General features: G+C 36.9%; 1 protein-coding gene across 2 annotated transcripts in view; it reads right to left on the bottom strand.

Annotated features, from left to right (window-relative positions):
* The window catches only part of ITGB1 (integrin subunit beta 1), a 44,636-nt gene that overhangs the window by 3,067 nt on the left and 16,919 nt on the right, over positions 1 to 24,650 (bottom strand). The window contains exons 2-16 of one of the 2 annotated variants that reach the window (XM_066991519.1): positions 21,532 to 21,601; positions 21,209 to 21,294; positions 19,495 to 19,717; positions 17,373 to 17,543; positions 16,826 to 17,064; positions 15,789 to 15,944; positions 14,559 to 14,654; positions 13,531 to 13,620; positions 12,498 to 12,638; positions 12,174 to 12,376; positions 9,995 to 10,233; positions 7,730 to 7,952; positions 6,281 to 6,513; positions 5,358 to 5,524; positions 4,455 to 4,535 (exon numbers count right to left, since the gene is read on the bottom strand). In XM_066991519.1, the coding sequence (XP_066847620.1) occupies positions 4,461 to 4,535; positions 5,358 to 5,524; positions 6,281 to 6,513; positions 7,730 to 7,952; positions 9,995 to 10,233; positions 12,174 to 12,376; positions 12,498 to 12,638; positions 13,531 to 13,620; positions 14,559 to 14,654; positions 15,789 to 15,944; positions 16,826 to 17,064; positions 17,373 to 17,543; positions 19,495 to 19,717; positions 21,209 to 21,294; positions 21,532 to 21,601 (2,412 nt within the window). In that variant the 3' untranslated portion in view covers positions 4,455 to 4,460. Of the gene's footprint in view, positions 1 to 4,454; positions 4,536 to 5,357; positions 5,525 to 6,280; positions 6,514 to 7,729; positions 7,953 to 9,994; positions 10,234 to 12,173; positions 12,377 to 12,497; positions 12,639 to 13,530; positions 13,621 to 14,558; positions 14,655 to 15,788; positions 15,945 to 16,825; positions 17,065 to 17,372; positions 17,544 to 19,494; positions 19,718 to 21,208; positions 21,295 to 21,531; positions 21,686 to 24,650 lie in introns of those variants that run through there. The other variant, XM_048076595.2, reaches the window with a different exon arrangement.

Raw genomic sequence — 24,650 nt, 5'->3', positions numbered from 1 at the left:
GTGTCTCTTCCCTGGAAATCAAGATTCTCTACTTCATCTCCTCAAGACCTGAGTCAGCATCATCTGGTTTGAGGTAAACGTGGAACTAAGTGTCCAGTGTTGGCTAAACTTCACAAATACACAGTAACAGTAAAAGGCTCTTCTATCAGATGCCAGGACAACTCTCTCTTGATTAAAAATCTGTCATCTACTGGTTTGGAAAGGGATGGGGAGCCGAGGGAAAGAATTTATTTATGACAGAAACGCAGTGTTGTGGCTAGTTCTCAGCCAGAAAAATTATCAAGGCAAAAATTATTTGTACCTTCTTCCCAGAATATTTTTTATTAAAAGGTTTTGCAACAGTAAGATACAGATTAAACTGAAAAAAACATCCAGGGATAAGGGATTTCATCAGTAACTGAAATACCTCATTATGCCTCAAAGGGCTCGGCAACGTATGTTGATTGTTTCCTAGACAAGTTTTAACAAAAACTTCGGAAACAAACAAAACAGGAAAAATCCACACACACAGAAAAAAAAAACAGTAAAATTTGTAGTTCAGAGAAAGTCTATAAGCTTAGTAGGCTATATTGAATACAGATTAGAAAATAATGCACATAGCTTTTCAACAGCAAGGCATTATATAACACTTGTTACTCTGTGCTTTTAACCTTCAACATTTTACAAAACAGACTACCCCCTGCACAAGCATGGAGGTATATGTTTACATTTTCTTATTTGTAAAAGAGCAGTAACTTCCATCCATCAGATACTGCAGGAATCAGTCCAAAGGTTAGGAGTAAAACCTGGAAATCTGCAGGGTACAACTCATGCAATTAATTTCTATTTGGAATCAGGTCCAAAATGCAATTTGCAAAATATGACTGTAAATATTTATTATAATGCTTCTTTAAGAGAAATCATGATTTGAGATGTACAAGCTCTTTATTTAGCTAGCATAAGGCCTATTTACAAAGAAAGTGAGATGCTGTACTGTCTTCCCCTGGGCTTGCACATTTACAAGAACTCACACTGGGATTTAGGTCACAGAGCAGCACTTAACCAGGTGCCTCCCCACATCAGCTGAGCGTCTCAGTTCCCGCTACGAATAATGGAGATTCAGTCACCACAGTCAGAACTGCTCAGCTTAACCCAACCTGACGCTTAATCACCTTAGCAGCCTGTGTGGCTTTACTGCCTGTAACCAGAAGAGAGGCGCCCGAATGGCTTCTGTTAGCCTGGCACTGGCAGCACTGGCCTTGTCAGCCACGCTCAGTCTCTGTCTCAGCAAAGTCTTCTGGACAGTTTATTATTAAAACTAATATGGAAGTAGTAAATAATACATCCACTAGTCTAACCCAACTCTCACCTCACTTAGTCCCCTGACAGCTGGCACACGGTACGAACTTCCAGAGGTTAGCAGCATTCCCTATTTTTAACTGGCCACTAAAACGTGGTATTCCAAACTTGCTTAGACAAGAGCTACGGCTTTGTAAGTAAACCCATTTCCTTTATGCCAATGCAGAAAACACACTGGTTTAAGCATGCAAAGTTAGGAAAAACTTCTGCCACAAGTTCTTATAAATTAAAACATCACACACACTTAAACAAAAACAACAATAAAACAAAAATCAACAAACAATAATTATATGCAAGATAGAATGAAATACATTGGACAAAAGATAGAGGCATTTAAAAAAAATACCTTCAAGAGAGAATAAAGCGTCATGTTCTTGCAACAGTACTTATTTTTAATCAGACTGGGCTGTTCAGAAGTAAACAGTTTAGTCTGGTGCTTTATAAGGATAAACTTATTATACAGGATGTTTGATCAACCTTTTTATTCCTTTTTTTTTTTTCCATGGACTTACTGCTTCAACAGTCACCTGAAATACCTATATAGTGGGTTTAAACCCTAGGTCTGTAGGAAACTGCACTCCAGAATATTTAAACTCGCCCAAATTGTTCAAGAGCTGGCTCTTACGATTTTCAGCTCTCATACTTTTGTTTTATTCATTATATTATCATTATCATTACTCATTATTTTACAGTAAAAAGACAAGTCATCTGTCAATCTGTAAATACAGCAACTGAATCAGAGGATAAAGCAAAGGCCCAGGTTGAGGGCAGTACAGGTGACAGAGGGCATCACCTACCAGGACTGGAAGACTAGAAGAAAACAACTAGCCTACAACTAAGCAAATACTTTTTTAACAGCACAAATCTAAACCGTGCAGTCGGTGCTGCAGGCCAAGGACAAACTGAACTCGGTTCAGCGTAGCTGCCCTGAGCACCAGATGCAAGGGAGCTGCGGGGCAATCCCTTCGCTTGCCACAGCCCAGGGCTGGTGAAGTACCCGGGCACCTGGTCCATGGCGAGCTGTGTGCTGCTGCAGCTCTGCTTGCGGCAGTAACCGGGCCACGTATCAGTATGACTGCTATGGAAGGGATACACAAAGTGCACACAATTTCTTTTATTGTGTATGTACACATCTGGAGGGAACTTATTCCGGTGGATTTTTCTTGTAATGGGATTCCAGAAAACTTCCTTGTCAACGTGAGACAGTTCTTTCTTCCTCTCGTATTGAATGGAAGCCCAGAAAATCTGAGATATAGGGAAAAGGAAGACTTTCTCCTTTTTCTTTTTATGGGTGACCTGTTCTGCCAATACTTTCTGGTGGCCAATAAAGCTAAAACAGCCTGCCCTCTCTCTCCAAGGATCGGATATTTCCATGGATACTAGAAAGGATTAAAATCATACTTGAGAACCTACACTCCTTCATATTTTTTGATTTTCACAGTAAGTGAAACAAGAAGGCAGGATTCACTCTCCATGGAAAGAAAGCTTTCTGCAAGAAGTGAATTTTGAGAAGAAATGGCAACACTGAAGACATTATATCCTGGGAGGAGTCATGGGGTAGAGAGTGAGAAGAAAGAATGGAAGTTACACACCATGTGGTTTGTTACATGCTTGTTCTGCACGGAACAGAAAATACACAAGTCAGTGAACAGCAGGAAAAGAAGGTAACAGAGACTTAACAGATGGAATACGTGAAATATTCAAGAGGAGTAAGAACTCAATCTCCTCCCCAAAATAATCAACTCTGAGAAGAAAAAAAAATGGAAAGAAGGTGAATGTGGTCACTGTGGCAAGCAAAACATTTTTTTTTTATTTTTTTATTTTTTTTACAATCCATTTTGGACACACTGGAAAATAAAAAGATTGTAAAGAGAAAAGGAAAGTACTTTTCATCAAGCTGGAGCTCAGAATGCTAGACAAAGTATTTGAAAATGTCATAGTGAGGACAGGTAAGAGCTCAAATACTCTTAATTCCCATTTTCTCTTTACAAAATCTTTCAAGTGCAACACTGGAAAATTGAAACAGCAGACAGAATAAAATTCGAGATAGAGATCCTTCCCTTCCACTAGCTCCTGAAAAAAGCCCTTTGATATTTAAAAGGATGTGCTGACTTCCCAACGTTTTCAGGTCCCACTCCCTCCCTTTAATCAGATTTTCTGCATTTCTTACCTCTCAGCACTCTGACATCTGCTCCCCTACTCATCCCCCCTTTCCCACTCCTTCCCCAGCAACTGGGAATCCCAGGGAAGGAGGAGAATCCTAAAGCATTCAAGACAGTGCAATCTTAAAGTCTACACAGGATATCCATCACTTCTGGTTTACTGTCTTGCTCTTCTGGATACTACTGTTTGTCTCTGGGTATGAAGAGAACTGAAGTCAGCATTTCCAAACAAATTAGGAGTTCAGACAAAGTTTAGGAAGGACTAAGAAACTAGGGCAAAATGTACATCTGGAGGGGACAAGAACACTTCCTCCTCTCACATGAATGCCCTTTTCTAAGGAAGGCCCCAAGCTGACTGAGCTACAAGGATCGATATTGCCAGTTACAACAGAAATAGGGATGGAAAAAATAAGGTGCATATTTAATTACCAAATGAGTAGAGTATATGCATTTCACACTTTAAATTCAGGCTCATTCTATGCTAGGTTAATAAGCCAAAGCACTTAAAAAAATATTATATTTATAGGCTGGATATCTCAGGAATATCTACACCAGCTTTGCAAACACATCAGTTTTAAGCAAACTGGTTGCTGATTTGAGGGTGTAGAAGATAAAACCTTCCCTGAACACTGCATCTCTTCACAATCCAAAGAGCTTCTTTAATCCAAAGAACTGTTCTATTATATACCCACTTAGTTATTCACAAATAGTTCATTTAAAAAAATATATCACTTGTAGAATAGTTTAAGCCAGTACTGGTGATATTAGTAAGTAAGCAATCTTTCTGTCAAAACAAGTTAGACTTTCAAGCTGCATTCTTTAAAACCCCAGAATCAAAGCAGCAGTAGATAAACTGCACAAGACTCAAATTGTGATTAACTGACTGTGACACACAGTGAGTTCGAAGTGACATGCAAAGGAAAAAAAAGGAAGAAAATGAAAGAAGATACAAACTGAGACTTAGAGACCAGCTTTACGTCCATAGTTTGGATTCTTGAAATTGTTAATAGGACTCTTGTATATTGGGTTTTCTTGCTGAAGTAAAAGAAACGGTCAATGTCGAATAATTCAACAGGGAAAAAAAAGCAACATTCTCAACTGTTACTGAAAAAATCATGCCATATATAAAGAAAATTGTTAGTATTATTTTTCCAATTTAGACTTAATTTTCTTAACAGAAGACATCCTAGGAGATTTTTTCAAATTATTCCCTCACCAACCGTATATGGGTATTGACCTATAGAACAGTAGCACAGGGTTTTTGATTAGCAGATTCCTAGCATTTCCCAGAGGCAGAGACCCAATATCATATGTAAGCCTACAGACCATAGGCTTGCTTTTCTTACGTATTTTTTCTGTTGTCAAGAGGTTGGGAAGATTTCAACAAGCCAGCACCAATCATGACCTTGCAACCAGTTATTGAAATCTCCCAACTAATCCCATGTGAATATTTACAAGATCTCTTTCATAAGCATAAAATTTCCTTCTTTATTTTATACAAGTGTGATTTTCACCTTCTAACAGACATTTTAATAGTATCTTATAGAATGTGGTACAACTGCAAAGCTGAACTATTCTCTCACCATCACATTTTCTCTCTGAAATTTTATTCCAACTGAAGTTATTACTCACTTTTCTAAACCAAGATCTTCTTCTTGAAGAGGACTGTGATTTTTTTTGTTTTTGTTTTGCTATTGGTAACAAATGACACATTTTAAATCAGCTTAAAAAAAGGATATTTCTGTATTCCTCTCCTATGGAGAAACAAATCTGAAACATGTAGGGCATGTGAACAACAATCTCCTAATCCTCACCAACTACTGCAGCTTTTATACAAATAAAAGCCTCCTCACTTACCGTATCCCACTTGGCATTCATCTTCTCCTTTTCAAATTTAGCAAATTCTCTTCTGTCATGAATGATCATTAGTAGTTTCCAAATCAATAACAACGCAAGTCCAATAAGAACAATTCCAGCAACCACACCAGCTACAATAGGAATGATGTCAGGGCCACTAGGGCATTCTAGGGAACAAAACAAGGAAAAAATGATTTTACAGAATGGTGAAGGTAAGGTGTATGAAGATGCCTTTAAAATTTTATTTTGCGCTGAAGCCAGTATTTAGAGTACCAAAGATAATACTACTTTCACTTCAAATTACTAAAGTTTTAGTACAGAACATCTTGTAACATTCCATCTTATTTTTATCCTTCTAATTTTTGTTTAATCTTAGCAATAGAATATTTAATATTCTGATGAAGTCTACACACTGCTAACCCTTTAAGCAATTCATCCAGAGTATAAGAATAAAATAGCTAGCAATTGTATTTCAAACATGCAAGAGCTTTAAGTTAAAAAAGGTGTTCCTCATTTTATCTCAGACTGTAAGTAATATATATAGATGTTACTTAGATATGTGCTAGTTAGCAACTAACACTTTGCTTCTACGCAACTTTTTTTTCTTTTAAATATTTCCTTATCTTAGGAATCGATCTCTACTGAAAGAAAAAAAATACAAACAAACGGAAAACAAATCTATATACCTGATTTTTTTGTTTTTAAAAAACAAAACCCTTTCCCATCAGCCTAAAGAAAAAACAGATCTAGAGAGACTTATGTTTTTAAAAAAGCCACTGTGTCTCCAGAGATAAGCAACTCTCACACAGGAAATAGTTCCTATTGCTGAATGCATCTAACTCAGGCAAAACAACCAGAGTGACTTTGTACTATGTAAGTGCGGAAATTAAGGTGACAGAGAAATGACAACATCATGTTTATACCTGGGGTCTCTACCACATGGACATTGGCTTCACCATTTGAGTTGACGGAGTATGTGAAGTAGAACCAGCAGTCATCGACGTCCTTCTCTTTGCAATGAGACAGTGGATCGGGCTGGCCTGGTTGCGGTAATTTGTCTCGACTTTCTACCCGTGTCATGTTAAAATGCATACATTCCTGAGAACATGTTTCCTTCTTTTCACCCTTATTGAAAGCTCTGCATTGAACACAGTCCCTGTGGAAATGCAAATCAGAAGCAATGCTTTCTAATATATTCACAAAAGATTTTCAGCATTTAATCTAAAGAAATGTAAATGAGGGGAAAAAAACAAAAAACAAAAACATTGCCATAAAAGCAAGAAAAAAAAGAAGCAAGACTTTTTTTTTAACCAGTTGTAACATTAATGTATCTTTTGATTAACAAAAACCTGCTTTGCCAAATTTCTGTTTTACTGAATGACTGGCAAGCTTCAAGGACAGAGGGTTAAAAAAAAAAAAAAGACCTAAACTTCTAAAAGGAAATAATTCTAAAACATTTTCAACAATTACACCTGGAAAATGAATATTCTCTCAAAGAAGTTAATGTAGGAGCAGAAGATTTACAATGAAACAGTATCTGAGAGACTGATGGGTTAAAAAGAACGAACTGTGTAATTAGTTTTACAGTAAGATATCACTTGAATAAATCATTGAAAAATAGCAGACTGAGCAGGATTTTTATAGTAAAAAGACTGAGCTAAGAGAAATCTTAAAGTCAGTTGCACAAAGCTAGGAATCAGCAGAGCCACTACTCAAATTTATTTCAAAATTCTGAATGTAGAAAACAGTTTCCTTGAAAAAATCTGGATTTCCTAAGACAGGGATGCAGATGTCATTGGCCCCCACACATCTAAGTTTAGTTTTTGCCTGTCAGGATAATCTGAATTCTTCAATAGGATTTTAGAAAAAAAAAAAAAAAAAGGGTTAAAAACAAAACAGAAGTTCTAAGCAAAAAGCTTAGCTGAAATTTTAACTATTCTGGAAACTGTGCAGTTTATCTATGCTTACTTTTGCTGCATTAATTCCAAAAGTTCAAGACGGTGGGACTTGACTTTACAGCCTGTCACATCAGACCTAAGCTTCCTGCAACTCTGCAGAAAGTTGGCTGTTAGCAGGCATACATGAAATAGGGGAAAGCTGTAACCTGCCCAAGTCAACGTGAACGGATAAAACTGATTTAACGTAATATACCCATTTCTGTGCGTAACAAAAAACAGCAGTGAAAGAATTTTTAGAAAGAATTTAACACTGTTTAGTTTGTAATTCTTGATTCTCACCTTAAGACTTTTATTACCTAAACAGATAGCATTATATTCCTGCATTTCAGGGCACACCATATTTTTCAAATTACGCATAAATTCACCATGAAGCCAAATGAATGGAAGCTAGGATTTGGTTTTCTAGATACTTACTTGTGCTCTGCACAGACACCAAGGCAAGTCTGACACATTTCACATGTGGGGCCTTGGAATTTGGGATCTGTACAATTACAAGTTCCACATTCACAGGTTCCTCTTCCATTGCAAATCTGCCCGTTAGATGCCATACATGGAGTAGTATCCAGGGAGCAATCACAAGCACTGCCAGTGAAGTTGGGGAAACACTCACACACTCTGCATTTGCAGATACCATTTCCTGAGCATTGAAAAGATATTTCAGTTAAATGAAGTCTTATATTAAACAAGTTTATGACATTAAGAAACAAAATGTTTACCATCTTCAAATATATAGGGAAAAGAAAACTCTGGTGGACAAAAAATGAATATACTAATGAATCAAAAGAGCTAAAAAATAAATTTATGTCCTTAAAAAACTACTTACAGAAGTTTCTTTCCTTCTCCCATTTTCCTACATTTGGATTTCCTTTCATAAACAAAACGATGAGACTACGGAAAGCTGATCAAAACAGTGTAATGTGATGGCCATACCTCATGGGTGGATAGCATCACAGGACTGCTTCAGCTGGCAATTTTGTATGTATATAAATACTCTACAGATCAATATTTATTGATCACTACTGTACCTATCTCTATGTAAATTTATAATGCAAGATCTAAAAAGATGAGGAATGCACTAACTTAGACTTTATAACATAGAAAAATGAAACACCTAGAAATATAGAATATTCTGAGTTGGACGGGACCCACAAGGATCATCGAGTCCAACTCCTGGTTCCACACAGGACCACCCAAACATCAGACCCTATGTCTGAGAGCATTGTCCAAACGCTTCTTGAACTCTGGCAGGCCCAGTGCCATGACCACTGCCCTGGGGAACCTGTCCCAGTGCCCAACCAACCCTCTTGGTGCAGAACCTTTTCCTGACACCCAGCCTGACCCTCCCCTGTCCCAGCTCCATGCTATTCCCTCGGGTCCTGTCGCTGTCCCCAGAGAGCAGAGCTCAGCGCCTGCCCCTCCGCTCCCCTCGTGAGGGAGCTGCAGGCTGCCATGAGGCCTCCCCGCAGCCTGCTCTGCGCTGAACAAACCCAGGGACCTCATCCACTTCTAACATACGTTCCCCTCTAGTCCCTTCACCATCTTTGTTGCCTTCTTTTGGAGGGGGTCTCTAATAGTTTTAAGTCCTTTTTATACTGTAGTGCCCCAAAATGCACACAATACTTGAGGTGAGGCCACACCAGTGCAGTGCTCCCTTAGGCTCCTTATAAAACCTTTCAGCTACTGTAACTCCGTCTCACCTGAGCTTTACGCTCTTTACATTCCCTACAGAGGAAACAGATATCCGTATCTCGAAAAGGGCAATTTGGATGGAATGGAAAGATCTCTGGCTACACTTCTTCTTCTCCATTGAAAATAAAGTGTTCAGGTCAACACTCCTCTGTCACCATCTATTTTGGGACACCACCACCACTGCTCCTAACCTTTGGACAGCTGATGAGCAACAGGTGTATTCCATCTAAATCAGACAGATTAGGTATTCTCTTAATTCAGTTAAAGCTTAGCGCCTTCTCTGTTTCATTTTTTGGATCGCAGTCAAAACTGAGGTAGTAGTTACACTCCTACCAGCTACTTCCATGTATGAAGAAGCCTAAGGATGTTACAGGACAAAAATATATGCAGCAAAATTAAGTTAGACACTCGCTGCTAGACGATTTTCTAAATTGCTTTTAATTTCAGAATAAAGTGCCATTTAGAGTCTTGTTTCACGTACTTAAAGCATCTTTCTGGGTGTAGCACATTCTAAGCTTCACTCACCTTTCAAAATAGTCTCAAGATAGCATCTCACCGGTATGTTGTCAAGCACAAGCTCAAACACTATTACAAGTAAACTGAGGTCATTATCTTTTTTTATTGACGCAGTGGTTACACTGAGCCAGAATAACTTTATAATCTCATGACAGTTGTCTCAGCATTCTTTACTATAATACCTGAGGGCAATTCTGTAATAAACAGTAGAAGTCAAGTTCAGTTTATATCCTTCTTTTAGCTCTGAATCAAGGAAGGCTGGAACATGTATTAACACACCCTATGTTCAGGATCACGAAGAGCTGTTTTATTAATAAAAAGTGTTTTCAGTCACTGTTACTCTGTGCGTTTTCTCATCTCATCAAGTAGATATGTATTTTTAAGCTAAGTATCACTGCTTTAATGGGTACAGTTGACAGACTTGTAAACTATTCACCAGTTTTGTCTATAAAAAAGTCTGAAGTCACTTCTCACCTCCACAAATCAAACCATTTGATCGATCACAGTTGAAGTTATCACATTCACAATATTTGCCAGAATACACTTCGTTGGTGTTTTCTCTTTTCTTGCATACACATTGTCCACAAATGCATTCTCCATTGTTACTACATATTTCTGTACTGTTCTCCCTCCTGCAGTAAGCGTCCATATCCTCACTATTTACTTCATCTGTACTACATTCACAAAGTCTTCCAATTCGTCCTTCATTACATCTGCAAGGTAAGAACACGACTGAAAATTTAAACCTAATTAATTAAAACATATACAATAAAAAGACTGCAAAAATAGCACAGAGAACAGGAGTAATAGTGACTTATCTCAATGAATGTTCCAGGTTCAATTTAAAATAGGATTTCTAGCTACTTAACAGCTCTCGAAGCTGCTGGAGGTAACTCAACTAAGATGCTCCTATCCTGATTACTTTTTCCAGGTGAGAAACTGTTGTCACCACCTCTAACTAGATTGCCACATAACCACTATTAATTCCTCTCCAATGTGACAGAACCGTAATTACTTTTAAGTGACAGTGACTGTTCACTGTAGCTGCTGTTAACTTTCAATGAAAGAATTTCCCATGAACAGCAGCAACTAGTCAGGGGAGTAGCTGATCTTCAGAGTTGCTGAGCACCAGCAAATTCAGCTGAATCTTTGGGGCTCAGCACTTATGAAGCATAAAGCAATGATGAAGAAATGAAGTTTGTTCTTGTTCAGCAATTGGCAAGCTGTTGTCACCTGTCAATCAGAGATGATGCTTCCATCATGAAACTGCTCTTGCTCCAAAAGCAAAAGGCTGTTCTTATCCACAGGTCTGTTATCCCCTGTGTGAAATTATGGGGATGCTAATAACAGGGATACCAAGTTTAATAATTCTTTCTACGGTCATTGATGGTTCATTATTTAAAGGAAACACCAAAAAATGTCTTCAAAACGAAGCAATTTATTCAGTGTTTATTGTCTGAAGCAGTTATTCTTCAACTTACTGAGTATTAAGGAGTTAAGAGCCATATGTCATTCTTTCAAACACTCAGTTCTCTACAGTCATCAGCTTCACCACAACGATATTAGTCAGTCCTACACCAGAAGTCCTATGAACTTGAAAGTCAGTAACTTCTCCTTTATTTTCAGTCACATAAATAATTGCATATTGAAGTATGAGGAAAAAGACTTATAACTCTTATTTCAGCTACAGTTCACTGAGCAGGAACTAGTACTGTTTTCTGAAGTCCTGGATCTTGTTTTCCTTGGGAACTACTTAATTTTGTTCTGGTCTTTGCATTCTTGTCTCAAGGGTTTCCAAGAGACTGTTTTCATTTGCTGTAGGTTTCTTGGGAAAAAAAGCCTTAAACCTTGATGTACTAGAGGTCAATCTTCAACTACTCTCCTAGTGGTGTGTAAATCCAGAAAATCCAGTATCATTTTACTTGATTTTCAAATGTGTAATGAGAGATCTACATCTGATCTAATAACTATGATTGGCAATAATGGAAATTTCAAAGGCATAAGTATATAAAAGATTACACATAAAGATTTATAGATGCATGTAATTAGAAGAAATATTTTAATAAGACCCTAAAAGGTTAAAAATAACATATGGGGAAGAGACTGAGGGAGAAAAAGTCATCCAAAATAAAAGTCGCAAAAGAACAACTACTTTACTCTTCCCTTCTATGAAATAATTGGTGCCAACCTAGGTAGGAGCTCCTATCAAAACCTAGGAAGACTTTGAATTTCTTGAAATCAGCAGAATTCACATTAGAAAGACAAAATTAGATAAGTACTAATATTTGCAAAAATATCACAAGTTAATCCCATTTTCTCCTATAATTCCGCTACAATAGATAGCCCTTAAAATTAAATATGGGAACAAAAAAAGCATTAAAGCCTACATCTTTTAAAGGACTAACCCAAGGCCACATTCTAATTCCGATGTGTGCAATAGCTCCAATATAATGATCGATATTATGAATTCCAGCACAAGGATTATTTGCAGATATATGACAGTATGTCAAGATGTCCTAAAAGAAATAGGGTTATAACAATAATTCTTGTTCCTTCATTCAAAAATTATTAAAATCAAATAAACCTTAATTAAGTAAACCAAATATAGCTCATATTTCCCATTTGCAAAAATAAATAAGGTCTATATATTTACCTGCATGCGCCACATTCAAATGTTCCATTCCCTTCGTGGCAGGCTGGACTATTAGGTTCTCCTTCGCTTTGACACTGACATTCACAGATGAACTGGAGATTAATTTCCACTTCTTCAGTGAATCCCAGTGGTTTAATTTTAATTGTTTCATTTTGTCCTTTCTTTGGACATTCGTTAGCTGTTACATTAATCTCAAATCTAACCTGCAAACAAAAATAAATGGAGTGCTACATTATTAAAAGAAACTTAGTAATATTTATAAAAAACAATAAATATTGGACACTTTCAATGAAATTTCAGAGTAGCACGCGTATTGGAAGTTACCTCATCTCCTATTGAAATGTTAGAACATTTCCTTCCATCTTCTTGTGTGTCATTCACTCCATTCTTGCAGTAAGACTTGTAACTGATTGCCACTCCTTTTGGTAGCTTACTGTTTTCCAGGATAACCTCTGAAGAAAGGGACTAAAACAATTGCTATTAGCTAACTCAGAATGGAGTTGCAAAAGCATTTTGATGAACTCTCCCTCACTCCTACTGATGCAGAGATATGCCAGGAAATGCAAGACATGCAGGAGAACGAGCAAAAGAGGCTTTGGGACCTGCTCCCAGTCCGACCTCGTGTTGTGCCCAGTGGCTCTCAAGGGGAAGCACAAGTGGCCTCTGGCTCTTAACACAACAAGGTCCAAGTACGCTCTTCTCCCTCAGGTATGTTTTAAGCAGAGGGAAATGCTGCAGCGTCTGCCCGTGCCCAGCAGACTGGGACACTTTGCCCCAGCCTTCCAGGTTTCTGGGCTGGGCAGTTCCAGTGTGCTGAGACAGACTGCCTCAGGGCTGCCCATCCTCACGCATGGTGACCCCTTCTCACACCTGAGCCCTGCTACGCATGGACGTTGGCAGACACTTGTTCTATGTACTCCAAAGGGGGAATGGTTCTCATTTACACAACAGCTATGAAGAAAATATTTTGGAGCCAAATGAAAAAACCACTGAGGTTGACAGAGACATTTTCCAGGTTGAAAAATGGCCCAGTCCTTTTCCATGTTAAAATAAGGCAAAGAGCCAAAGGTCCTAAAGGAAGGGTTATGTTTGTTTGTTTAAAGGGAAAACATAGATGATAAAATTAGAAGGAAGAAGTAAAGAGGTTAAGAGACCGTAAGCGTGTATCTTTCTAGTCATCTAAGCTCCGATCACAGTGCCTGAAAGTCTGATGTGGTTTTAGTGCACTGGCTGTACAGTTACAGTTTAGAATACAAACTTCCTATTTTGTAGAAAAATTTAAAATCTACCTTGGAAAAAATCATAGTAAATTAGAAGCAAGAAAAACAAATACTATACAAACAAAATCTGAACTCACATTGTATGCATCAATGATCAGCTGAATCACATTGCTGGAGTTTGAAGACAACGTTCCCACTGCTGATTTTGGTATCAGATTTTTCAGTTCCTGTCAATATTTACAAAAGTAAAAGGGAAGTTACAGCCTGACTAACAAACCAAGTATACATTGTAGTGTAAATACCTGTATGGTGTTATAATGCTTTACTGGATTAACCAGTCAAGATCAAGTACTTCAAAAAATAAAGTTGAAGTGTTGCCAGCATTCTTCATGATTTTTGAGGTTATACAAAGGAATACTGGAATAAAAAAGAAATATCCATCTTTCTCTTCTGCATTTTCACTTTAAATTTGTCAATTAAGACATTGATTTTATGGTAACAATAAAACAGAATAGAATAAAAGATGTTCTCTTGCACAAATTTACCACACACATCTTCAAGATCTTAAAAAAGAAGCACAAGACTTCTAGGGATAAATGTAAAAAAGATGATTTCTAGTGGAAAAAAACCTTACAATTTGAATACAGATAAAAGAACAAATTATACCTTGTTGCATTAAAATGAGGAAAAATAAGCATCTCTTTTACATAGTAATTTCTTATTTCATAATCACATCCAACATTCAATTTTAACCATCATGAATATAAATAGAGCAAAAAGGACAAAATATGTTCTTTCATAGGTGTCTACACTCTCCTAAGCTATTTTGTTGTAAAAACGTTCATAAAAAGTAGCATTGTAAGTATGTTCTCCACTGCCTTATATCTATAAAGGTATAAAAAGACACAAGGAGGATTATTTACTAAGGAAGTATGAGAACTGTTTTCTCCTTGGAAATTACTAACATGTTCAGTATCGCTTTGAATGACTTAAAAAAAAGGTTTATTAACAAAAACATAAATAGCAAAATACTACTGTGATCACTTCCATCCATACTTGTTTTAATTTCAAATTAAGCAACTTTAATTAATTCAGTCCAAACCTGAAGTCTCTAATGGGTTAAAGAGAAAAAAGTAGAGACCAGAAATATGTTACTTATCTTTACCTTATAAACGGCCTGAAACTCTTCAGTAACAGCAAAAATTGTCTGAATATTGTTCTCACTAAGCTTCTGTACCAGATGAGCAATAGAGGGATAATCCTATTAAAAAACATCAAGCATAAAATGCAGTTCAAAGTTAATACATAAAGTAGAAAATCAGAAACATTTTGACAGTAGAAATACAAATTACTTCTAGAAACATTCATAAGACCTCTAACTAGCCAGCTTATGTTACAACTCTAAAGAAAAAACAACCCCTCAAACAAACAATCCTTGAAAAGATTCCATATATGCCCCATGAAGATAGGTGATCTTTGAAGGGACAACAAGAATGTTATCCTATTCCCCGACATTTAAATCCTCCAAGTTAAATTCCTAATCTCAATGTTCTCAGAAAATTATCTTTGATAGTTTTCCATATGACATCTCTGTGAAAACCACTAGCTTTTGCCCAGTTTCATAAAGAAAAGATTAAATAAAATTGAATTAATTGTAGGTTGTCATTGAACAAGCACTCTCAATTAGGAATACAAACATGCAAACTTTGTAAAGCTTATTGTGTTCACCCTATTAAGTAAGTGTTTTTCATTTCACTTTTCATCTGCTTAAATAAGACACGGTGACAATGTTGTTAAACATATTTTTATCATAAATTTTGCATCATAAGATTTTAAGCAGTCAGAGTTCTATCCCATTTCAGTTACAAATCAGTGCAAAATTGATTTAAAAATTACAAGTATACAGTGAGAGTTCATGATAAAATGATTCACAATGGCTAACAGACATAAAATAAAATAAAAAATATAAAAAGTAAAATACTCATGAACGGAGACTAATTACAGGCAGTTCTATCATTTGGGTCCCAAAGAAAACACAACTAGGTATGATGTTAGAAATAACTGGATGGTAGTAGAACTACTTCTGAACAAGCAGACTAAAGAAATAATAAAATAATAGGACAGAGCACCACAGTTTGCCAGTGAACAAGCAGTTATTAACTACCACAAATCACAGTGTCGAAGTTACCGCTTCTTGAAGTTTTCCAATTAAGACTGGATTAATTCTTGCAGTTTTGCTTTACTTAAGCAAAAGTCACTTGATTTAATACATAGGCAAACGGGTAAAGTTTAGAAGATGTAGAATTCTGAAACTGTGCCAGTTTACTCAATTGACTTTTTTGAACTTAAACACCAGAAAATATAAATTTCCCTAGAAGAAAATGCAAAGACTTACGTAATAGTGGCTCATTGTGTACATATTATTTTCCAGATGACATTTCCCATCATTTGGTAAAACAATTCCACCAAGTTTACCGTCTCCTGCAAAGTGAAATCCAGCATCCGTGGAAAACACTAATAGTCTTGTAACATTTCTCCATCCAATTTGATCCTTAGGAAATAAAAAAAAAATATTTCAGTATTCTGCACCACTTTATTTTATATTAATGTGGACCAACAATGAAGAGGTAAATACATGATAAGGCAGACAGACGTAGGAGAAGCCATATAACAAAAGCATCGTCCTGGAAATTGTAATTCACTCAAATCTTAAAAGCACTTATATTTAATTAAATGTCGCCTCTAAAATATTATCTGTAAGATTTTCACCAAAGGCAATAAACTTTCCTTCTGCACTTTTAAAATAAGACTCCATATAGTTACAGAAAGTCCTTACTTCATTGATTAACAATATATTAATAGAGTAACAAAGCAGTAAAGTAGGATATCATTTTTGGAGTCTATATTGCACAGGTGCATAGAATTGTGTCAGACCAGAAACATCAAAGAATAATGAAGCGATCTACATCAGCTCTCCAAAAATAAACAAAAATCTGTTTTTGATCTACTGTCTGAGAAGCTAGTAGAAATTAACATTCACCAAGCTATTCTGAAACATGAGCTAGAAAAACCATAATGACTCTTTGAAATCACTGGATAACAATTGCCTGTTTAGAATTCCCTGCACCTGTGAGCAGAATTTGACTCTTCTTTTGCAGCAACCTCTAAAAACATCATCTTTAGAACTCATCTATCTGACGTGAACACAGCCTGTGATCAGCACCTTCACATTTGCTGGCTTCATTCACTCACTAGAGGTCTCCACAAAACAAATCAATGTATTCATGCAGCCTAGTTTACCTATCTTGCTAGCACAAGCATGACAAGTTGAAACATCAGGCACCATAAAACATTAAGGCTGTATTAAAACAATTTCATCTAATAAAGTATTAGTTAGAACAATTTCATCTCAGAAAACCAACACACACTTACCCCACAAACTGCAACCTGCATTATTGCATCAAATCCACCTTCAGGAGAATCCAAATTCCCAGAAATGTGCTGTTTACCTACAAGTTCATTAAATCTATTTCCTTCACTGGTAAGACTGAGCACATTTTTATAGCTAAATGGACTTGTACAGTTCTGGTCACCTGTACATGGATTTCTGAGTTTGGCTGGTGTTGTACTTATATATGGCATCACAGTTTTCTCCACAAAAGAGCCAAACCCTAGGAGAGAATGAGAAAAACCCTGTAAGTCGAAGAATGGAATTCTATTATTTATATCGCGATGCAATAGAATACAAATTCATTATAGTTGATCTGATGTTAAAAAATAGCTCTCATATTTGTTTACATTCTACCTTCTCCATTACAACTATTCTCATATTCCTCAGTAGGTTTTATGTGCTAGCATGTTTGCCATAATACTGCTAGTTTTAAAAAAAAAATTATTCTTCATATGATGTGATTTTCACTTTAATGATGTGAAAAACATCAGGAAGGAAACTTTTTTTGAATAAGTAAATCTTTCTTACCAATTCGAAAGTCTGAAGTTATTTTTTGCATTTCTTGCATCAGAGCTGTTCCCAGACTTTTCACATTCTCTAAGTCATCTTTCATAGAATAGGAGAGGTCCATAAGATAGTAAAGGTCAATAGGGTAATCTTCAGCTCTCTTAAATTTTAATGAAAATGTTTGCGGTTCCCCTGTTTCAGAGATTAAACAACAAACAGAAACCATTAAAAATTCCACAATAACTACACTGGCAAGAAAAATGTCTTTTAAAGTAAAGTCTTTGAGATATTGACGATGAAGGTTTTGAGCTAGTGGTGAGGTTTTTTTCTCCTGTTAATTGAAATGGTTAACATTAAATTATGATGAAAGAATTTTCAAGGAGTATTTATTTCAGATGCCCAACTTTACACGTCTAATGCATTTCATTTCCCCATAGAAAATAGTATCCTGCTAAAACTAAGCCTCTCTTAGTTGCTGTAATTTTAAATCTCGTTGTTTGCAATAATTTTAACAAAGTTCCTGAAAGATCTAATAGCATAAATTTTTAATATCTATTTGCATCCAAGATGACTGAAGAAATCCTAAGGGTTTAGTTTCGGAAAAACACTCTTTAAATAGGTTTATAAAAGAAAAATCAGTTCTAGATAGAATATTTCAAGTTACTTTGCATCAAATATAGGCCGAGCACAGAAACAGCAGTTAATTGGTTACTGTCTGTTGCAATTGTAAGCCAAGACCCTGTGCTTAGCCAACAAAAGCATGTAGTTTCACTCTGATGTTGAAAGACAGTGCACAAGAACTACCCCCAAGTTAAATGGAAAATAATTCTTTTGCCTATTGTTTATGAAATAAGGAATGGAATTGAAAGTTTTTTCCTCCATCCCAGCTTTTACTCACTAAAGTGAAATGGTGATATTGCTGCTGATTAAGTCTGTTTAATAATTAGCAAATATTTGCTTAATATGAGGAAAATTAACAAGCTGGGGAAAGCATAAGATGGGCAAAGGGAATGAGTGTATGGATCAGGCAGCTATGCAGCATGTTTTATTTAAAACAAATAAAAGCTTTAGATTTTCCTTAGCTACTGTTTAAAACAGCCTGCACAGAAAGCAAACATTCCCCTCTGTATGCACACAAACCCTAATCAGAGACCTTGTGACCAAAAGAAGTGCTCATAAACTGAACAATGATCTTTTGGGTTAATAGGTTTTGGTTGCCCAGGTCCCTTGTATGCTCTGCTGATCAAACTTGTGTCAACAGACTATTATTTCGTCTCTTGAAGTTGAAAGGGTCACTAGAACTAAACAGGGCTAATACCAAAATTGTAAAATAATTTTAATTCCTTTCCTTCTCTTCCCTTTCCTCCCTGTGCTAAGCAGCCTCGGAACACGTTGCATTTATTGATGCAGTCCCCAACAAGCAGCTGCCTCCAAGTACAGGCTCTTATTCCAGGTAAATACAATATATTTTCGGACCTGGTTGCAGCACCTAGGAACTCTCCTTAAGGTCTGTTTCCATTATGTTCAAGTATTGTGTGAACTACCAGAATTTTTCCCCCACCCCCATTTTAATCAAATATCTCTTTATGGGTTTGAAATGGTACACAACTGCTTTGTTTTCATTAATGCAGTCTCATATCCACTTCTTTACCCTCTGGAAACTTTTATATAGCAAACTGAAAATCTTGCCACGTATTACGAAACCATTTGGCGCAGACTTTGCGTAACAGGAGTACTTCAAGGAATAGCAAGTGTTCTCATAACTTCTCTAGGTTTTTGCATGCTCCTCTACTTTTGTTACAAGAAGTCACACTGCAGAAAATCAACTGTAAAATACTGAAAACAGAACAATTTAATTTTTGTGACATATCTGAATCATTCTGACATTTTTATGAGCTTTATCTATTTTCTCAGAAATTATATCTGGAACAAGTGATAAAAACCTGTATCTAATCTTTTCTAAAAATCTGACAGTATTTGAATTACCTAAACACCTGGGGTTAACCTGAATAGTTCTGCTATTATTCAGATTATCGGAACAATAGCAGTTTCAGAAACAAAATGATTATACTTTCAAAACATAAAATGCACTTGTGGTGGTGACGGAAAAATCATATGAAGACTAGAATGAAACTGTCCTTACCGACTCTTAGTTTCAGTACTAATTTTTGTGGCTGGATCTGTGTAATGGCCTCTGGTTTCAGCTTCTCTGCAGCACCTATTTTACGGTTTGTTACTTCTCTATCTTCAAGCACCTGTTTGCTACCTCTAGGATTTTCTATATCTTCCATAGGACAGCCTTTACTTCTCAGTGCTGCCAAGTCATCACATCGGGCAGACGTTGGTTCTCCTTCTTGCAAGAAGTCCTGGAAAACAGGGGTGAACAAATATCAAATTTACAGCTATCTGCAACGTGCTATACTCTACACACAATAACACTTTTTTACAATGACTCCATCCTTATAAAAAAATTCCAGTAATAAAACACAGTTCTGAAATATGTTAAATTTTACTCAATGAAACAGTGGCTATAATTTAATCCAAGAGTTTGCATTTATGTATATAATCTGTGTATAAGCAAGATGAAAGTAAAAAATATATATCCAATGTCACCTCTAACAGAAGCAGGGCATCCTTTTAAATCAGCTACTCTACAAGTGACAGCAGATGGGAAAGGCTCACATCTTCATGCAGTTGTCAATTATGTGAACTTATTTGTACAGTCTACATTCCAATTACCCTCCTTTTTTTCTTTTTGAAAGGCTTTAATTAGAGATTATGTAAGAGTACCTTGGTACTCCACAACAAAACAATGGCAATATGCTGACAGAGCAGGGGAAGATGGACAACAATCCAAAAGTAAGATCCATTAGCAGCAAAAAAAAAGTTACTTTGCTCTGAACACAACTTACTATTACCTCAAATCTTCAAAACAGCTCTAAGCTCAAATATAAGTAAACAAGGTTTCTAATTGAGGAGCTTGGCAATTCTGATTTTTCCCTCCCCCCAGGATATACATGTAAGTAAGTATATCTTACAGTTTGTCAGTTCTTGATAGGAAGCTGACTAAGACCAAATAAATAAAATTTGGCCAAATGAATCTGATAGCCAAATTTTAAAGTCAAGTCAGTTTACTAGAAAAGTTTAAAGCTTACAAGCTGATCCAAGGGACAGTAAGTTGGTACTGCACGGAATTAAGTACACAGTATCATCTTACAGCAGGAAACAGGAAAGTTTCCCAGTTTTCATTAACAAACCAAAAAAGAGCTCTAAAGAACCTTTCCTTCTGTTTCTAACCTGAAGACACTTCAACTCAACTTTAGCACATGCAGCACATAATTTAAGATTTAATTTTTAATTACACAAGCAAGCTTTCTTTTGAAGGTTCATACTAAAACAAAAAACCCACCCCTACAAACCAGTCTCCCACCCCCAAGTCTACCAACAACAGAATACTAAAATTTGAACATAATTTCCTTTAAAAGCAGACCTTCACTCTCTTCCTCTGCTCCACCTACGTCTAAATATACCTCGTACTCTAATGTCACTAAAAGAATATAATTAAACATACCTAGACAGCCTCCATGCTGGAAGGATTTAAAATAGCTATGATACAGCTTGTAGGGTCCTATATACATTTAACTTTTAGAAAAGGAAAAGTAAACACGTTGTGAAAAGATCTACTCAAATCAGGACGTCAGGGAAATCATGGTACTGAATTTTTATGTACTAATAGGTATCCAATTGAAGAGCTACAGGATATTATTGTTAATGAAAACGGACATTTCTATACATTTAAATATTTATTTAAATTTGAAACCAAGGGAAAAAAATAAAAGGAACTGTGCAATACTTACTGTTTTTTTACACCAACCACAGTTTGGTCCTGCTTGTATACATTCACCACATGATTTTGCATTAGCTTTTATGCAGTCACTTCCACCTATGAAAGAACACAGATAGGTCACTTCATTTATAAAGACGTGCTGACAATAACGCAATTTTAATTTGTTTCATACTGGCCCTGTAAACCAAGTTCTACATGTTATGACTAAGAGATATGAGCAACATCTTGCTATGAGCACTCATCTAACCAATCCATTTATTGGCACAAACAACTGCTAAATATATACAGTTTTAAAGCAATATTAAAGTAGTGCAGTGAAATCAAATGATTTACCTTGCTGAGCAAACCCGCTCCATATCAAGCAACAGAGGATGCCAGCCCACGTGAGAAATTTTAAATTAATCTGAAATACAAAACAAGACAACCAGATTGTATGATTTATTGTGACTAGTAAACAAAAATAAAGTTGCATGAAAAGTACACACATGTAACTGTTTCAGAGGGGACAGGAACAGAGTAGACTCAAACCAGATGTTCCTATCCACACCAATTGGACAGACAGATGAATTTTCATCTAATACAACCGTTATTTATGAACCAAACTCTGCATTTATAAGACATCAAACAGGGCAGCTGCTACTTAAATTCTTTTGAAACACTCTTGTTAGATAAACTCTCAAGATACAAGAAATTTGGAAATGCTGTTCAGTCAGGGCAAAAAACAAAACCAAAAAACCCCAGCCTATCAACATCCCATCCAAAAATATTTATGCTCTGAATGTTATCAGAGAAAGACTTCAAAATAAATATACCCGAGATATATGAGAGAAATGGAGCTTCTCTATTCAAGCCTCTGCTTTAAGGCAAGAAAAACTTCAAGGCCCTTTCCAGAATCTTTTCCTAGAAATCTTCAAAGAGTATTTTACAGCCTAACTTGGCACCTTATACTCCAAACTAGAAATTTCCTCTCAAAATATGTAACCTAAAGCATCCTTGATATAAATTCAGCCTTTTTTTCTTCTTCTTCTTCAGGGATAAGGATAATTAAGGAGTACCATTCTTATTAATGAAAAAACTCTTTACCCTTTTTCCAAAGCTACGAATCTTAATGAAAACCTGCCCTCCCCAAAATAAACACACACGAACTTTGTAAGTTTTATGAGATGAGATTTGAATGCTTGTAAACCACAACTGATCACTGACCAACCTGGTCACTGAACTGTAACTTTCCATAATCAGTAGAGACTTCACTTATTACTCCAGAGTTAGGACCATTGACTAAAAACAGGTTTCAACCAGACCATTTTTTTTTGCCAAATTTTCTTCTCCTCTAATAGTAGACAGTCATCTGAAATCAGTTTTCACAGACCTTATACAACTTCGGAATTTTGGTGTTATTTTAAATTCCATTTCTCTATTATTCATTATAGAATGAGAACCTGGACCCTGGCCACCAATTTCCTTTGTAGCCCTAAAATGTTACTGCTAACTACGGCCTTTCCAGGCATCCTAAAAATATCAGGATTCATAACAAGCTTTTGTTCTAAAAGCTATCTTGCAATTTAGCCAAGAGAATCTTTTAAAATGAACCTGCCATTTTCTGGAAGATGTACCCTTATTCATATAAATTAGCAGCAAAGAGAGCAGTGCTTAAATTAGCACAGCAGTTGAGTTTTGGTTTTCCCACACTGATTTAGGGCCATTCATAATTGTAACTTTGCATATCCAGGCCTAACTTAGACGGGACAGCTGCTCTAAAATCTGGTGGAGAAGGTTTCAAACAGGAGCCAACCCTTTGTTAATATATTTTATCCAACAATAATATTAGATGTCTCATATTTTTCTGACAAATCATTTTGGCCCACTTTTGCCTTCAGTGGATCCTGCAGCCAGAGGGCGGGGGAAGTTTAGACGTAGGAGAATTGAGAGAATTTGGTGTGGGATAACTCTGCTAGATGGTGTGTATAGGCACATAAGAAACTTCTGGTAAAAAAAAAAAAAAGGAAACACAACAAAACAAAAAATAGAAAAACTGAACTGTGAACTATACCCAACCCAACTTTTGAACATTATTCATTGCACAGCTAACTCCGGTTTCTCCCTCTGGCCATCCCTGCAGAGGTGTTGCTCCTTCATTCTCAGAACTACTTCATGAACACCCAGTGTTAAACAGGCTGTCTAAGAAAGCCCCTTCTAAATCAAACGTGTGTGACCGCAAGCCTTGCTGAGAGGGTAAGTGTGATTCAAAAAAGAGCCGAGGAGAGAGAAAGGGTGTGAGGTTGGCGAGAGACAGCAGTCAGAGGGACACGAGCAGCCTGGAGGGGAAGGCCTCACTGGGCCGCTGAGCTTCCTTCTGGCCTGGCTTCACGGAAGCCATGTTGTGTTTAGCAAACCTTGCCCCCTCCGGATGAAGGGATATACTGCTCCTCTGCTTTAAGTTTTGCTTTAAGTACAGCCCAGAAACGGGGTGGTCTTTTCAGTAAGAGCAAACCAAGCTGCTGGCATCAGTTTAGTACTGTCTTTTCTGTTGGCCAAGATTATAAACAGTTCACCTTTTTAGGGCAGACTAGCAGTGGATGCACAGCGAGCCCATGCAGACTATATAAATAAGCCAGCAAAGATGTGACACAGTGCTAAAACTATGACTAAGACGATTTGGAAAAGAAACGTTCCTGTGGAAATGCATCCACATGATGAATGCAGCTCTGGGCACCGATTCCCCGTGAAGTTAACGAGGAAAATGTCCTTTCCCTTTCCCATATAAGGCCGCGGCGGTGCCTCTCCTCAGCCGCTCGCCTGCCCTCCCACGTGCTCCGGCTCACTTCCTTCACCTCCACCGCTGAATGGCTTTTCCATCTGTGAGTACTGGAACGACTTCAGGAAAGATTTGCTGGTGTGGACGCTTGCTTGGACTGCGAACCTCCTCCCAGCCCCTGCCGCAACCTGCTCGTGGCGGTGTCAAACCCGCTTGCCCTGTGGGTCACCGCTCAGCGCTCCGGATTGCCGTGCTGCCGACTTGTATGTTAAGGGAATAAGCAAAACCAGTAACGCCCAGCTACACCAGACCGTCAAAAAGGAGCCCATGTAAACCCCTGGCAGAACAGGAACTAAATCCTGTGTCGGTATTCAACCACAGAATATGGGAACAGAAAATAACCCATTGTTACAAGGAGAAAAAAAAGAAGCTTTTTGCGCAACATTTACATATTTTCCTATTACACTTGTTGTTCCCCTTTTAATTAAATCCTTGAAAAATATCCCAGAATCCTTGAAAAAGTTATTTTCCCCCTGAAAAAAGCAGCTCAAAAAATTCAAAAGGTAAGCTTGCCAAGAACTGAAATCTCTCTATATTTAACAACTAAATCACAACCTGGATCCTTTTTAAAAGGCTGCAAATGGCGTGCTGCTGAAAAGCTGATTTTAAAATTATTTCTGTATGTTTGCTAACCCTA

The sequence above is a fragment of the Anser cygnoides genome, chromosome 2 (assembly GCF_040182565.1).
Source record: "Anser cygnoides isolate HZ-2024a breed goose chromosome 2, Taihu_goose_T2T_genome, whole genome shotgun sequence".
In the NCBI taxonomy this organism is placed as follows: Eukaryota; Metazoa; Chordata; class Aves; order Anseriformes; family Anatidae; genus Anser; species Anser cygnoides.
Note: the sequence above shows the minus strand (reverse complement) of the source record. Positions and strands in the feature narration are given on the sequence as shown.